General features: G+C 41.6%; 1 protein-coding gene across 1 annotated transcript in view; it reads left to right on the forward strand.

Annotated features, from left to right (window-relative positions):
• The window catches only part of LOC145411438 (E3 SUMO-protein ligase PIAS2-like), a 54,613-nt gene that overhangs the window by 17,958 nt on the left and 18,454 nt on the right, over positions 1 to 18,201 (forward strand). The window contains exons 4-6 of the mRNA XM_080281477.1: positions 1,942 to 2,057; positions 12,502 to 12,603; positions 17,857 to 17,964. Coding sequence (XP_080137603.1) covers positions 1,942 to 2,057; positions 12,502 to 12,603; positions 17,857 to 17,964 — 326 coding nt within the window. The remainder of the gene's footprint in view (positions 1 to 1,941; positions 2,058 to 12,501; positions 12,604 to 17,856; positions 17,965 to 18,201) is intronic.

Below are 18,201 nucleotides of genomic sequence, written 5' to 3' on the forward strand. Positions count from 1 at the left end.
TCTTCCTAAGAACTTGTTGATGAATGGTGGCCAGTACATTCAAGTTCTGAAAGATCATTTGTTAAACTTTTCTGGTATTCATGGGTGTGACTTTTTCATGAACGATTCAGCTCTATGTTACAAGTCAAGAATGGTGACAAAATGGCTTCAGGATAATTGGAGTGAGGTCCTCGACTGGCCTGATGACAGTCCGGATCTAAATCCGATAGAAAACTGCTGGGCAAAGATGAAGAAAATTATGGCAGAGAAGACACCCAATCTGGACAACCTCAAGACTGAACTGACAGGTGTTTGGTGCAAAGAAATGTCCATAGATTACTTTAGAGATTAGGTGATTCCATGCCAAAATGCATCCAACTGGTCCTGAAAAACAAGGGAAACATGATTTCATATTAATGAATGGCATTTCATGAACAAACATTGTGAGGTACTGTGATTTCTGTGTTTTTTAATACCTTGTGGGGGGAGATCCTAAGTCAATTTGTGGTTGATATATATATATATATATATATATATATAAAGTGGAAAAAAAGAATGTGTGTGTGAGTTTCCTGGTAAAAGGTTTGGTAAATGAGTGTTTGGAGAAAATAAAGTAGCTGTGGAACTTGAAGAAGTTAGGGATTAACTCAGGTATTAATGGTTGGATGAAATATGTATGGAGAAGCACATGCAAATGTTTGGTATCCCTTTGTTAGCACAGTAACCGAGAATTGCTTGATCATGAAGGTCTCTGAAGCACAGTACATATTTAACGAAAAAAACATCATCATCTTCATCATCACCATCATGACCTTGTTTTCCTCACCTAAGAATGGGGTAAGGTTGGATCCAGCAAATGAAGAAAAGCATGAAAGTGAGAGAATTATCATCAGAACTCATTTATAGGTCATTCGTGTCCTCGGATTCCTGGCTTCACTTCACAGGCTAGTTTTTACTTAAGTGCAGTATGCATGTGCTGTATTTTTTTTTCTTTTCCTTTTTTTTAAAGATTCATTTTATTTATACAATATCTGCCAGATGTGAAGATGTTTCAGTTTGTAAGATGGAACCACGATTTTAAAGGTTTGAATGATGTGCGAGTGATTTGATGGCCCATTTAATTGGGTGCACTGCTTGATAGTTCAGCTCAAGTACAGTACTTTATTTTTTTTTTGCATGATCATACTTGAACCCATCTCTTATCTGTATAATACTGTTTGGAGGAGAGTAATGCTGCATACTTAGTTTACTGTATGCTTTCTCATTAGCTTTATTCTTTGTCTGTAAATCATATCCCAGCACTTGTCCCATGTTAACCCTGTCTTTACCAAAAGATGCAAATTACATCCAGCTGCAGCCAAGCTTTAAGTACACACCCCCTTGCCATGCGGGACCCTCACACAACCAAATCCCCCTGTACAGCTGTGCCAAAAATATATTTACTCTCCTGCTTACAGTTTTGCTGCTACTTTAATACTCTTTTCCCCAATACTCTTAAATAGTTGACAGAGATATTGTGAAAGATTGTTTAGCTGGAGGAGTACACTCAAACCTCAATTTAAGGGACCTCCATTTAAGGGATTTCAGATTTAAGGGACTCCATATTCTACCTGACAAACGGACAAGACCGTTAAAAAGTGATTCGTAATGTCTAGGTTATACATATTAATATGTTTGTACAGTACCAGTAAAATAATATTCATAATCATGTAAATAAGATAAGTGAAACACTCACTGCATTTCATAATAAGATTATCTTTATATGTGGTAAAACAATGGACATTTTCAAATAAGGGACAGTTTCAAGTAAGTACAAGTTGATTCCCCATTTAGTCCCTTAAATCGAGGTTTGAGTGTACTTTAGCTACCAAATGAACAAGGCTGACCCATGCAGGCACAGCATATTGCCTCTGAAACTGTATGTAATACTGGTTTTAACTATACAGTACATTATTTTTCCAGCTCCTCAACTCCCAGGACGTTACCCAACATTTGCATTTTCCCTATCATCTCAGCAAGCAAATAAAATAGCCAATTCAAGGGATTTGCGACCTGGGAAGCAAGATTACTGTGTCCAGGTAGGTAGACATTCTCAGTCTGTCTTTTCCTTTGCATATAGCCCCCAGCTTTAAAATGCAGTATCCAGGGATGGCCTGACGAGTTTGTGATTGTGGGGTAGGGTAACCTTAGTTTTCACCAACTTTCCATATATTTGATCAACTTGCCACTTATTTGACCATCTCAGCCCTTGTTTGACCGACAAATTAGATATGGCACTTCGTCAATTTTAAGAATAAAAAATAGCCCTAGGATAATATTTACAGTACAGTAATCACTCTAATATCCGGACGCCCAATAACCGAACATCCCCACTAACCGAACTTTATCGTCCTGGGATCAAACATTCCCAAAATGGTCCGAAAATCCAAAAAAATTGGAAAAAAAAAATCGATTTTTTTTCCGTCCATAATTTGAACTTGCCGCGCGCGCCGCGTGAGAGCATTGTTTTGGTTCGTCATTCCTCCGACGTCCGATAGAGCGCCGCTGCATCCTCCCCACTTCCCGCCTGTCTCTCACCGCGACTGGACCTACGCTCTTCGCCATGGCTGCCCACGTGCTCGCTTTTGTGGTGGTGCTGTACTTGCTGCAAGGCCTCCTGCTGCTCTCTGCCCTACTCTTAGTGTGTGTGATGATGGCCCCGCCTCCTGAGAAAAGGAAGAGAGTGGTGTTGACTCTGGAGAAGAAACAGGAGATATTGGAGAAGGTTGATGCGGGTTGGTCTTCCTCTCGCATTCTCCGCGAGTTCAACCTGGCCCGGTCGACTTTGTTCGATATCAAGCGTTCCCGAGACAAGCTCATGCTGTACACGGCTGACTTCTCGTCGAGAAGCAAACGCAACGTGGAGAGGAAGGTTATGTTTACCCCCAAGTATGCAGAGATCGACCGCTCCACGTTGATTTGGTATCGACAGCAACGTGCAGCTGGTGTGATGGTACGTGGAACGGAGCTGAAGGCTGCTGCTGAGAAGTTTGCAAGGCTTCACGACGCCCTAGACTTCAAGGCATCCGAGGGTTGGCTCTTCGCGTTCAAGTTGCGACATGGCCTTACTAACCGTAAAGCACATGGCGAAGCATTGGACGCTAACGAGGATGGAGTGGACGAGTTTCGGCACAAGGTGAAAGGCTTGATCGACAGGGAGGGCCTCACTCTCAGTCAAGTCTATAACACTGACGAAACTGGCCCATTCTATCGCTCGGTGCCAACGAACACTCTCGCCGATGAGACGGAGAAGCGTGTACCTGGCCGCAAGCTTTCTAAGGAACGGATATCTGCTTTGTGTTGTGCCAATGCTAACGGCATGCACCGGCTTAAGCCCGTTATTGTTGGCCGTGCAAAGCAGCCTCGGTGCCTTCGTGGGGTGATGGATGTCCTTCCTGTCGTATGGTACCATTCTTTGAAAGCATGGTTCACAGCTGTGATTTTCAAAGACTGGTTTCACCATCACTTCGTCAAGGAGGTCATACATTACCAGACGAAGACACTGGGAATTCCTCGCGACCAGGTAAAGGCTCTCCTTCTCCTCGACAATGCACCTGCCCACCCGTGCGACAAGGACTTGGTTGCTGAGAATGGCCGTATTAGGTGCATGTTTCTGCCACCTAATACGACTGCTCTCATTCAACCAATGGACCAAGGAGTGATCGTGGCAACAAAGCGCCTGTACCGTCGGAAGTTCCTGGACGAGGTGATGTTGGTTCTCGAGGACGAGGACGAGCGCAGGGAAGGACGTGACACTCGAGGCAAGCGGACTTTGGAAAACCTTCGCCGCTACAACATCAAGTCTGCGCTGTACAACTGGGCTAGTGCATGGAAGGAAGTCCCTGTGAAAACTCTTGAAAATGGTTGGTCTCGTCTGCTTCTCGGAACAGATGTGGAGTACGATTTCCTAGGGTTTGACGTGGATGACTTCCATGCACGGCTACGTACGCACGGCGACGATGTTGATGTGGACGATGTTCGTGAGTGGTTGGACGACGACGAGGGCGATTCTGGGTATCAGACGTTGTCTGATATCGAGATCGCGTCTTCGGTTGCTGGTGTCAGTCCCGAACTTGAAGATTCCGACGACGAAGGCGTTGATGATGCAGACTCCGCCCAGCAGGACACTACTCCAGCCATCCCCAAGCTGAGCGCACTCCGGGAACATCTAGAGTTCGTCCTAGACTACCTGGAACACCCGGACTGCGACAGGGAGATGGGGCCCTTGGAACTCGTGGAGGAAGTGCGTGCTTTCCGGCAGCGCATCATCAATTGCCAGAATCGTCGGTCCTTGCGTCAGTCAACGATTGACAGTTTTTTCAGGCCCGTGACCCCCGCTGTGCCAAGCCCTGGTTCCACTCCATTGCCTCCCCAAGACAGGCCCTCATGCTCCGAGCCACAGCCCAGCACATCAGCTACAGTGGAGTCACCGCTCGACGTGAGTTTGCGGCTGTCTTCAGAGTCTTCTGTAGTCGGTACGCCATCACCACTACCCACCGATGCACCCCTTGGACGCCTGCCAGTGATACTCTCGGGCTCTGACAGTGAATAAACAGCAAGAACTTCTCCACTAGACCACACGGGAATTTTGAGTGTTGTGCAGTGAAAAACGGTGTGTTGTGTTAAGGTTTTCAAGTTGGGAGAAAAGACTAAGTAGAAAAGAAATTTAACGTAACTAACCTTCTTTGTTTTGGCTTTGGAAACTTAAAAAAACTTGGGAAAAGTTAATGTGCAACACTTAAATTTAATGGAACATTATTTGGACTAAAGTGAACACTGTGAAAAGAACGGACTTCTGTGTGTTATTGACTAAGTTCAGTGCAAGACTTCAGGAAGAGTGTAGTGCAAGTGCTTCAGGAAATCGTTCTTACTGTCAGAGTCCGAGAGGAGGCGGTTATTCATCGAGGTGGCCAGGGACTTGCTGTAAGTAGCCAAAATGTTTCATGTTGTACTATTTCCCATACTATATTTACCAGAATGTTTCATATTGTATTTTTTCCCATACTATACTTACCAGAAAGTGTCATACTGTACTTCTTTCCATACTAAACTTACCTCATGCATGTGCAGTAGACTGTAGCACCAGTCGAGCAGGGCAGTACTCCCGAGGTGGATGGAAAGCTGATGACAGGGAGTGCTGGAGCTCCCGTTTCATCAGCCCTCAGGACTAGTTCCTGACCATCCCCCTTTGCTGAACTTTTTCAGTGTCTCAGTTACACAGAGAGTAGGCCAGCATGCTCTCCAGTACAAATTTCTCTATCTATCTTCACCAAACTACATGCACAGTACACACTACACTTCCTATTCAAAATTTACCAAAATGGCGTCAATTCACCCAGCCTCGGAGTCCCCAGGGGGGGGGACCATAAATGCCCCTGCCATCTGCCCCTCTCCCGGTGACGACTCGAGGTGCCTGGAACCACTGTCTGACTCTCTTCTTCTTCATTTCTGCAACATTCGCGGCCTTTCCTCTAACTTTCGCTCTGTTGAGCACCACCTCTCCTCCTCTAAACCTCACCTTCTTTTTCTAACGGAGACTCAGCTGTCTGAGGCAACTGACAGCAAACCCTTTTCTGTATCCTCCTACTTTCTCTATACTCATTTCAAAGCCAAAGGTGGCTGTTGTGTATACATACGCAACGACTTATCTTGCTCTCGTGTTCCTGAACTTGATTCTTCTGAATTCTCCACTCTCTGGCTTCGGCTTTCCTGTCATTCTCTGACTAAATATGTCTGTGCTGTTTACTTATCCCCTAATTCTACTGACTATCAAAAATTCTTCGACTATCTTACTTCTACGATGGAACACATTCTGTCCATTTCTCCTTTCTCTGAAATCTCCATTCTTGGAGATTTCAATGTTCACCACCACCTTTGGCTCTCCTCTCCTTTCACGGATCCACCTGGTGAACAAGCCTACATCTTTTCTATCCTTAATGACCTAGAGCAGCTTGTACAGCACCCTACCCGTATCCCTGACCGCCTTGGAGAGAGCTCCAACATACTTGACCTCTTCCTCACAACTATCCTTCTGCTTACTCTGTTAATCTTTTCTCTCCGTTGGGCTCCTCCGATCACAACCTTATTACCTTAACCTGTCCTATCGCTCCAGTACGGCCTGCGGACCCTCCAGGGAAACGTCGTCTCTGGCATTTTGGAGCTGCGGACTGGGAGGCCCTCAGGCAGTACTTCTTTGATTTTCCCTGGAATGATTATTGCTTCCATGGCCGTGAGCCATCTGAGTGTGCCTTGCGCATTACGGAGGTTATTCTCTCGGGCATGGAAGCATACATTCCTTTCTCATATCCTTTGACTAACGCAAGAAAGCCTTGGTTTAATCACGCTTGTTCTAATGCTGTCCGCAACAAGGAGAAGGCCTACAAAAGGTACCGGAGCCAATCCACCCCTGAATCACATAATCTTTACGTTTCTGCCCGGAATCGTGCTAAGTCTGTTCTTCGCTCTACTAAAAATAATTTCATCCATACTAAATGCTCTCAACTCTCCAACTCGAATTCTTCCCGCTCCTTCTGGCACCTTGCCAAAAATCTTTCTAACAACTTTACCTCATCATCCTTCCCTCCTCTTTTCTACTCTGATGGTTCTGTAGCTATTTCTTCTACTGATAAAGCAGATCTCTTCGCACAGACTTTCTCCTCCAATTCCACCTTAGACGATTCCGGTGCTGTTCCTCCATCACTTCCCCCCTCTGACTTCCTCATGGCTGACATTAAAATTTCTTCAGTTGATGTATTTTCTGCCATTACTGGCCTCAGTACTAACAAGGCATATGGGCCTGATGGGGTCCCTCCTGTTGTTCTCAAAAACTGTGCTTCTGTGCTTACACCCTGCCTAGGCAAACTATTTCGCCTTTGTCAACTTGTACCTTTCCTTCTTGCTGGAAGTTTGCTCTCATTCAGCCAGTCCCAAAGAAGGGTGACCACTCCCAACCCTCCAACTATCGTCCAATTGCTTTAACGTCCTGTATTTCAAAAGTTTTCGAGTCAATTCTTAATAAAAAAATTTTAAGGCATCTTTCCTATCACAACCTTCTTTCCGATCGTCAGTATGGGTTCCGTCAGGGACGCTCCACTGGCGATCTTCTCACCTACCTTTCAGACTCCTGGTCATCCTCCTTTCGGGACTTTGGCGAAAGCTTTGCCATTGCACTTGACATCTCAAAGGCTTTCGATCGAGTCTGGCACAAATCTTTAATTTCCAAACTGCCCTCCTACGGTTTCTATCCTTCTATCTGTACCTTCATCGCTAGCTTCCTTTCTGGTCGTTCTATAGCTGCTGTCGTAGACGGCCATCGTTCTTCTCCTAGATCTATCAACAGTGGTGTTCCTCAGGGCCCTGTCCTATCACCAACTCTCTTCCTTTTATTCATCAATGATCTTCTAAGCTGTACATCTAACCCTATCCACTCATACGCTGATGACTCCACCCTTCACCTTTCCATTCGGTTCCCGCAACGCCCATCTCAACAGTTACTTCAAGAAACAAGGGATGAGGCTATGGCACACCTAATGTCTGACTTGGCTCATATCTCTGACTGGGGTAAAAATAATATGGTTGTCTTTAATGCTTCTAAGACTCAGTTCTTACACCTATCAACCCGACAGAATCTTCCACAGGTATACCCACTAATGTTTAGTAATATTCAGATTAATCCTGCATCATCCTTGAACATGATTGGGGTTTCATTTACTCGGGACTTATCTTGGAAAGATCATATTACATCTCTTGTAAAATCTGCTTCCAAGAGATTGGGTGTGCTAAGCCGACTCCGCTCTTTCTTTACCCCTGCACAATTGTTGACTCTATACAGGGGTTTTATCCGCCCCTGTGTGGAGTACAACTCTCATGTGTGGGGAGGCTCCCCACATACAGCTCTTCTCAATAGGGTGGAGTCAAAGGCTTTTCGTCTCATTAACTCTCCTCCTCTTACTGACTCCCTTCAACCTCTGTCTCTTCGCCGCACTGTTGCATCTTTATCTCTTTTCTATTGCTACTTTAATGGTCACTGCTCCTCTGAACTGTCTGCTTGCATTCCTCCACCTCTACGACGGGCGCGTAGCACCCGTCTGGCAGCAAACTCTCATCCCTTTTCTGTCCAACTCTCTAATGCAAGAGTTAACCGTTACTCCCAGTCTTTCATTCATGCAACAGGTCAGCTCTGGAACTGTCTCCCTCTGTCTGTATTTCCTCCTGCCTATGATCTCCAGTCTTTCAAACGCAGTGTGTCCAGGCATCTCAAAATGATCGGATCTTGAATTTGGCTCTCTATTGTATTTTGTTTTTCTCTTGGAGGGAACTGTTACTGCGGGCTCATGGCCTTTGGTTCCTTCTTCCTCGCATAAAAAAAAAAAAAAAAAAAAAAAAAAAAAAAGGAATGTGTTTTTCAGAGTTCGGTTAGGTTCGGTTAGGTTAGGTTCGGTTAGAGTCCATAAGTACCAGAATGTTTATTAATGTATGAACATACTTCTAAACCCACATTTTATGTTTCTATTGCATTTATTTCAGTCATTTATGTGCCTTATTGGTGTGATTTGGGTGTTAAATAGGTGCTATGCATGTCCGGAGGGAGTTGTATAGGTGTTTCTCTGTGTTAGGGTCCGTAAGTACAAGTCCATAAGCTGGGGCCCAATATCCGGACGAAACCAATATCCGAACCTACCGATGGCTCTATTGATCCAGATATTGGAGGGGTTACTGTGTATATATATATATTTATATATATATATATATATACATATATATATATATATATATATATATATATATATATATATATATACACACACACACACACATACAGTAAAAGTCCATTAATCCTCATGGCAGTGGACCGAGAATCATTCGGATTATCAGATTTTCGGATTTCTGAGTGGGACCCCTAAGACACTTATTTGCATGTTTAAACTGAAATTTTACGGAATGGACCACTTTTCATTCATTCATAACACAATATGGCACATATTAACATTACGTATTACACAAATTTTTTTACTTAATAATATATTACTAAAGCCACGAACTGTAATTGGTAAATTAAGATGTGTTATGAGTTGTTTAACTCACCAGTAATGCGTAGTGTTGAAAACAGCAGTTGTAGGCAGGTAAATCCTATTAGAGAAAGTCCAGGGTCAGTAATACAGTAATATGCACGTATTGTAAAAGCACAATTTGCCATCAAAATATGGACGATTCCCCTTCAGGACGATTCCCCGTCGTTTATTTACATATAATTTTATTTAGCAAGTACACTAGTTTTTGAATACTTGTACCTCTTCAAAGTTGTTTTAAAATATACCCAGGATGTTGTAGTACCAATGGAAATTAATGAAGACAGCTGTGGGTGATGCTAGAATATAATTCAAAGTCAACTACTGCGAGGTAGAACCAAGTTAATTATTGTCTAAAATGCATCTTATAAATGATATCCAAAGCCTATTCTATTGAATGAACTTAGACCTTGATAGATCCCCCTGAAAATTAGTTATTAAAATATCAGTTAATTAATGATAAGTATATTTATAGAATGATGGGGAATCGTTCAGGGTGCGAATTGTCCTGACGCCAAATTGTCTTGTTTTTGTTGTGACGACGAATTGTCCTGAAACCATTAGTAGATTTACCCACCTGGCAGCCCGTGCACTTCAGCCAGTCACGGATATCAGCCTGCCTGACAGACTGCACACGTTTCTTGTTGAACTTATTTAGCAAGATATGAAAATTGACCACCTCAGCCCCATTGTAATAATTATTTTGTTCAACAAATTGCACCATTTTATCAAAGTATACAGAAGCTTCCTTCCGTGAAACTTCCATGACCACACCCCTTGTCACTTCGGCACATTTGGCGCCCAGTTTGAATTTTTTAATTTTGATTTTTTTTTTACTTCTGGAGTTTTTGTCAGCCTTCTTCAAGAATTTGGATTATTGGGATTTTCAGATTATCAGTGTTTGGATTAATGGACTTTTACTGTGTACATATATATATATATATATATATATATATATATATATATATATATATATATATATATATATATATATCTATATATATATATATATATATATATATATATATATATATATATATATATATAAAAACTTATTTTAAAAAATATTTTGTCCACTTGGAGACCTCTCCTTTTGTGTAAAAAAAAAAGAAAGAGGAAGTCTGTATGGTACTCTCCATTTTTGATCAACTCAGCAATTTTCTTTACCAACTCAGGAATATACATTAGTGGGAGGTGACCCCCCCCCCCCACCTTTTCCCCGATCGGGCCATCCCTGGCAATATCCAGTCATTTGTTAAAGTGAAATAATTTTAATTTTAATTTCTCCTGTTCAGTTTTATTTTGAATGGACAACATTTGCAGATATTTAGGCTATGTGGCAGTAAAGTTGCAATGTGAAACTTTGGTACCATCATGGATTTCAAGGGTTCTCTTTACACTGTAATGAAAGAAAGGGTACAGAATATGTATCGGACATGATTTTTGCTGTGGCCCTAAAGTTGATGACTACCAGAATGAGGATACAGGTGCTCTGTAACCTTTAGCAGGGAGGAAATAGGGATTAAAATGAGTTCTTCAACAGGGAGGAAGTGGGGATAAAGATGTTTTTTTTTTAGCAGAGAGGAAGCAGGGATAAAGATGAGGGCACAATTGGATATACAGCAGAGTCTGCTTGTTTTTATGGTAACGGTGACTCATTTTCAACCAACATGTTGATGTGTAAGGAAGAGCCCACTATCGAGAGATCTGAGTTGTACTTCCCCTAGTAGTTAGGGATCTTAGTGCAAGAGGTCACTGGCATAGTTCTCTGGTTGTATATAGACAACAACTAAAGTCCTAGATTGTTGAGTTGCTGTCTTTCCTCCTGGTGCTAGAAAAGGCACTAGGGTGTATACAGTATGTACTGGTTTGTGAAATCCTTACTTCCCATTGACAGTGGAGAGTATGGTATCCAACCCCCTAGCAGGGGGCTTGATTTCCTGTTCCCCAGGGTAATATGGAACTTGATTGTTGAAATGTAAACAAGTGATGAACAGCCTTTCAGAAAAGTAATGGCTCCATTCCTTATTGAAACTGTATGGCACAATGGACAAAGGCTTCTGACAAGTACAGTAATTGTATACACCTTCATAATTTTGGTAGGACCGCTGTCCTAGTACGGGAGAGTTGCCAGTTGTCAGTTTTATGCATGTAATAATTACTTTGAGGGTTTGTGATGCATCTTTAGTTGTTAGGTCCATAGTTGCAAGGTGTCTTTTGTTCATTTACAGAAGCAACAGGTCCTTGGAGGCCTATATAGTACTTTTGGAGACTGTACAGTACTCACCAAAAAGCACAAGTAACATCCTGATATTGGCTTGATGAATTGTTATATTACTGTGTATAGCACATTACAGTATTCACAGCCATCGATGGTAGATGATTCTTGTCACACTTATGATTGATAACTTGTCTGTATTATTTCATTCATAAATTTTTCATGTGATCATCGCATACATTGTTTTGTGTTTTTCAGTGCAGAATAAAATCCATCCTGTACTTTCTGTCCTCTTAAATAGTGGTAGGTAGGGGCACTCACCATTCACTGACTCTTTGTAGTTCTGCTTTGGGAGTCTGTCCTTTCCTCTCTTCCTCCCGTCCTTTTCTGTCTTTCTTTCCTTCATTATTTCCTCCTCCTTCTGTCTACAGGTGACTTTACACTCCCTCTTCTGTCTTTCTTTCCTTCATTCTTTCCTCTTCCTTCTTTCCTCTACACTGAGTGACAAGCCAAATGGTTTCCTGTACACCAGAAGCCATTAACTATGGTTGATGGTAACCACATAACCAATTTATGGCATCTGGTGGTTTAGCGATTAAAAAAGGTGCTCCAATCGGATTGAGCCGCTGCAGATTTATATCCAAGGGGTGGTTGGGCTTTATTGCTCATGTAATGCCACTCAGGGATGAGTGAGGCTGGTCACTCTCATCTTAAATGTCAGGACCAACTTGCCTAACCCCAGGCTTCTATGCTCCACATAGGGCAACATAGGACTGGATGATGGATGGATGGACCAGTAGGACATATTTTTCTTCACTAGTAGAATCTGTTCCTCAGGGTAGGTTGGAGTCATTAGCTTTGGATTTCAGATGGTCTAAAAGGAAAACTAATTCAGACCTAAGGCCCATGGTAAGGGTTGTTGATAGAAAGGGCATGCAGTATTGGGGGGGAGGGAAGTCAGTGGTACAGTGGTTTGATAGAGCTACATGGCATCTAGTATCAGCGTTGAGCACCATCAACATCAGGAATAAATTGCATACACATGTATGTGGGCTTAGCCAAGCCCCTCAGAAACATAAATATATTTTCACTACGGCAGTTACTACAACAAAGAATATTAAGTGAATATTTAGTGAACATTTGCTGGTCTTGCCTATATGTCAGTATATATATATATTTTTTTTCAATTATTTTTAGGTTCAGATGAGGTTTTGCTTACTGGAGACGACATGTGAGCAAGAAGACAACTTCCCACCTAATGTTGCTGTCAAAATTAATGATAAAATGTGTCCATTACCTGTAAGTATTTAGGGTAAGGTGCTTAGAGGTTTAAATATAAGAAATTTAAGTCTTTGCCTATATGATGTACTAAGTACCACTAGGTGGAGTAAGATAAAAGTTCCTTCAGCTCAAATACATACCTATATTTTATTTTGGCTGCTGTCATATGATTTTTTCACCTTTGGGGAGATATCCTAAAACTAAAGAATTCAGTGCACTGGGGAAAATTTTAAAGACATAAGTTTTGCAGCACGATGCCCAAACTTTGATATCAGAATTTATGAAAGTCTCAGTTTTCCTAAAGAAATTTGAAAAGGTTAGTTTACTAATAGAATTATTGAAACAGTATGTTTCCTAAAAAAAAGAAAAAAAAATCTGGAGTTGCCACTATATATTGACAAAATGCCACAGCACTTTACAATCAACCTAACAAGAGTTCAAGCTGGACTCATTTGAACCCAGTTAGGTTGATTTTATCACCTTTTGTTTTTCCCTCTGATTCTGTCAACACAAATAAAACAAATTTTTACTTATTGTTGCATTTTCACACCTGAACCATCAAAACCATGATTGTGGGATAAGAAATTATAGCATCGATACAGTGTTTAGTGAAGGGAATTCCAAATGGTGGCCGTCCATACATATATCTGATGGTAATGATTGAGAATAATAGATTTTTCAGAAATTCACATTTCCAAAAGCCTCTTAGTGCTGACCATTTCAGATTTGGGAATTTCTAATACTATATATGGTAATCTGAGTGAAAGTTATAGAGAATATCACATTTTTAATGTTGACACGATTATTATGAAATATATGCGGAACAGTTTGTATAAAAACTACAGCAAGTGCAGGATGGGGCCCCATTTATTCAACGCTTCACCAAAGTTGGCTTCTTTGGGAAGCCAGCTTTGGTTAAATATCATATACCCTGGGCCCCCTGTTCTGCATTCAGTGTTTTGTCTACATATTGTCATAGTCAATGCTGGATTCACAGTTATATGCAGAAAGATCTGATTTCATTGTATGTGTGTTGATAAGTGACTGATTGGGATTTTATATAATAGTAATTAATAAGGTGTCAAAGAAGATTTTATACCATATTTACATTGCTAATGCACTATTTGTAAGAAATTGCCCTTTTAATCAAATACTACATCTGTAGTGTTTGATCAGCTTTTAATATCTTGTGTTTTTCATAACATTTTTATACCTTGCTCCTTTCTGGACACCTGTCTACCTCTGTCTTGATGTTTCTCATACTGATCTGGACACTGTGAATCTAATTTTTTAGATGTGCTGTACTGTGTGATGTACGTTTATTTTCAAGAGTCTGCCTTTAGTGTTCAGTATATAGACCTTCTTTATTATACGTCAGAGATGTTCTGTGTAATAGCTTTTTCCATAATACAAGTAAATACAGTAGTATTATAAAGTGGAGGAAATGACAGGTAAACTTTTGAGATTGCAGTGAATCTGAAGTAACTAGGGAGTTTTTTTGTTATTTTTCTGTACTTTGGATTTAACCCCTTGTGTCCAGATGATGTCATCATTCATTCATTCATCATCTAATCTAGTGTTGTAGATTCTGGTGTTCACAGACGTCCTCACTCCTCATCTTTCATGAATCACATTATTTTGTATCCTATCCACTCTCTGTCCTCCACATATATACATTCCTCAGCAGTCCCATCTCCACTGCTCTCACTCTTGACTTTTCATTCTCATGCCACACCATAGTCTCTCATCCATATGTTAAAGCTGGCATTAACCTGTCACGTCCCGACCACTTTCACACCTCCAACACCCCCCAGTTCCGACCATTTTTGGAAAATTTTTTTTTGGCTAAAACCTCCGCTTTTGGTGAGAAACACCGAAAATTCATAGAGAAATTGCTCACCTGAGGTTTAAAATACTCGATACAGGTAGGAGTACCTCCTTACCTTACAGGGTTTTCTATCAGGCTGGCTGCAAAGAAAATGAGTTCTGTGGGAGGATAACTATTCCACACCACTCCTAAACGGTATTTATTTGTTTATTTGGTACGAATTTATATGTAGTATGAGAGTATATTGGTTTTCAAACAGTAATATAGGCATTATAAGCATTGTTTCACTCACTAACTCATCACCATTCCTGACCTTCTTTTGCCACATTACCTGATCATCATTTCTGACTGTTTCTTCCTCTAATGCTATGTAAACTTTGCCCTCCACATTGTCATCGATTGGGGAATCACTCTGGCCCTGAATGTCTTTATTGGCCAGGTCACTGGTAACAGGTGAATTGCTGAGACAGTGGTGTGCGGGGGGGGGGGGTTATGCGGTGTAAGGCATTGTCCCTGCTTGGCATCTTGTAGAGGAATAGAGGAAGGTGTCCCGTGTATATGTACGAAAAATCACGCGCGAAAATTGAAAATTGTGCAAATTAGGGACCGTGCAATTGCAAAACATACCAGTATGTCGACGGGACTGGCAAATGTAAAATGTTGCAACATACCCATACGTCAACGGGACATCTCGGGTTAACACTCCCTCATGTAAGCCTCGTTCGGCTGCAACATTCACGTCTTTGTTTCTTATGAAGGCCTTCATAGCACCAGCTACTTTCCTTCCTTGTGTTACTGTACTTTCCACTTCTTTTAAAAATTTTCCTCGATTTTCTATCACTGTACCCAGGTATTTGAACTCTCTCACCACTTCCACTCTCTTTCCGCTCACTGTAACATCGCACTGGGAGTCACCTTGCTCTTGATTACCATCACTTTACCCCTTTTCTACATTTACTCTCAAGGCACGACGCTCACAAACATTAACAAAACTCTGCACTAGTCTACCAAGCTCTTGTCTGGTATTTGCAAGTATCACTGCATCTAAGACACGACAGTCACAAACATTAACAAAACTCTGCATTAGTCTACCAAGTTCTTGTCTGTTATTTGCAGGTAGCACTGCATCATCAGCATACAACAAATTTTGAGACATTCCATTCATTACCAGCACCATCCCTCTCTCCATTACTCATGCTTTTACTTCTCTCAGCACCCTATCCATATATATATTGAACAACCACAGGGACACCACACAACCTTGTCACACACACACATTGATCATGAACCATTCACTTAGATGCTCATTTACCCTTACACCTGCCTCTCTGCCGTCATAAAAACTCGACGACACCTAACAGCTTACCATCTACACTGTACATGCGCAAAGCCTTCCACAATCCTTCTCTGTCTAATTTGTCGTATGCTTTTTCCAGATCCATAAATGCCATAAACACCTTATAGTCTTTCTTACAAGCTTTCTCTATATGTTTCACTGCAAATATTTGATTCCCACATCCTCTGCCACTCCTAAAGCCACCCTGTTCATTACTCACCAGGACTTATGATATCTCTCGTACTTTATGATAATTCTTCCCTATACCTTCCCTACAACACTCAGTAAACTTATACCACAATAATTCTTGCACTCACTTTGCTCACCTTTATTATTGTACAGGAGTACAATCACAGCCTTTTTCCACTCTGCTAGCACAGTTTCACTCATCCATGCCTTTTTACGTATCTCCAACAAGCAATTCATTCTGCTCTCTCCACTACACTTAATCATCTCTGCATACACCTCATCAACCCCAGCTGCTTTCTCATTTTTCAGCTGCTTCATGGTGTTCCTCACCCGTGCGAGTGTCACGTTTCCTGGCACTGCATTCCTTCTCTACACCCCCCCAAAACCAATCATGTTTACAGTGGCTGAGCCCTCTCTATTCTGATTGATCAGGCTTTCAAAATATTCTTTTCATCTGGTCCTTACTTCATCTCCATGGGTAATCTACCACTTACATTCTCCACACTTTTACATTTCTTTCTGCTCCCACTTCTACATTTCCATATCTTTCCAGAATAACTTCCTGTTTTCAGAATAATATGCATTCATTTTTCATCCTAGATCGTCATTTACCTCCTTCATTTTCCTCATCACTAGTCTCTTTTGCGTGCTTCTTGATCTCAATATATTCATTTGTTATTCCAACTGAACCCCTGTCCTGTATCCATTCTAGCCACTTCTTCCTCTTTTCCTCCACTGCTCTGTTAACCTCCTCATCCCGCCATACCATACCTTTCTTCTTTGTTGTTATTCTTGCCACACCACACACTGGTTTAGGATTCCTAAATAAGCAATCCCTATGTGCATTCCACAGGCTGTCTAGATCCATTTCATTCCAATTCACTGATTCCAACTCCTCCCCTACTTTGGTCCTGTATTCAACTGCCATTTCATTGATCCTCAGCCTCTTGACTTTCAGTCTTTCTCCCTGACTGCTCCTCGCTCTCCTGGTCCACCACACTCCTCTGAGCTTGGTCTTGCATACCACAATTATAATTATTACTCCCTCTTCTGTCTTTCTTTCTTTCATTCTTTCCACTTCCTTCAGCCTGTGGGTGACTCTGCACTGAGTGACAAGCCAAATGGTTTCCTGTGCACCAGGAAGCCATTTACTATGCTGGGTGGTAACCATATAAACAAATTTTGGCGCCTGGTGGTTTAGTGGGTAATTATTGCGCTCCAGTCATATTGAGCCGGTGAAGGTTTATATCCAAGGGGTGGTTGGGGTTGATTGCTCATGTAATGCCACTCAGGGATGAGTGAGGCTGGTCACTCTCATCTTAAATGTCGGGACCAACTGCCTAGCCCTGGGTTCCTATGCTCCTCATTTGGCAATGTAGGATTGGATGATGGATGGATGGAATTTATTTTTTAAAATTTATTTATTGATTTATTTTTGTCTCGACATCTACTCACTGGACGTAGTGCTGCTGTCGGGTGACTGCCCTTTCCTCTCGTCCTTCCTCTTCTGTTTTTTTTCCTTCATTTTTTCCTCTTCATTCTGTCTATGGGTGACTCTACGCTGAGTAACAAGCCAAGTGGTGTCCATGAAACCATTTACTATGCTGGATGGTAACCATATAACCAGATTAAGGTACTTGGAGATTTAGTGGGTAAGTAAGGCACTCCAGCTAGATTGAGCCTGTGCAGGTTTATATCCAAGGGATGGTTAGGATTTATTGCCCATGTAATACTACTCATGGATGAGTGAGGCTGGACACTCATCTTAAATGTCAGGACTAACTTGCCTAGCCCCAGGCTCCTGTGCTCCTCATGGGGAAGCACTGGGTTAGATAATGATGATTTTTTTTTTTTTTTTCCATCAGATGCCTATACCTACTAAGAGTATCAAGGATTAACTATATATATCTTTCCTCAGACGCCCATACCTACCAACAAGCCCGGTGTTGAACCGAAACGGCCATCACGTCCTGTTAATGTGACTGCCCTATGCCGGATATCTCCAACAGTGAACAACACTATACAAGTAAGACATTATTGACTATGTAATGTACAGTTAATTCTTTTTATTTACTTCATCCTTCATGTACCTTAGTCATTAACCTATTTATCTGATGACATCTTACTTAATTTTATTCTTCTATCTATAGATGATTTGACTCAACCTTCAGAAGGCCTCTTGTATTGAAAGGGGTTAATGTAAGCTATATCTAACCTCCCCAGTTCTCAAAGCTCTCCAGTGGTGTATAAAATTATTTGGTGA

This window comes from Coenobita brevimanus, chromosome 89 (assembly GCF_032717465.1).
Source record: "Coenobita brevimanus isolate Jiangsu-jjx chromosome 89, ASM3271746v2, whole genome shotgun sequence".
NCBI lineage: Eukaryota > Metazoa > Arthropoda > Malacostraca > Decapoda > Coenobitidae > Coenobita > Coenobita brevimanus.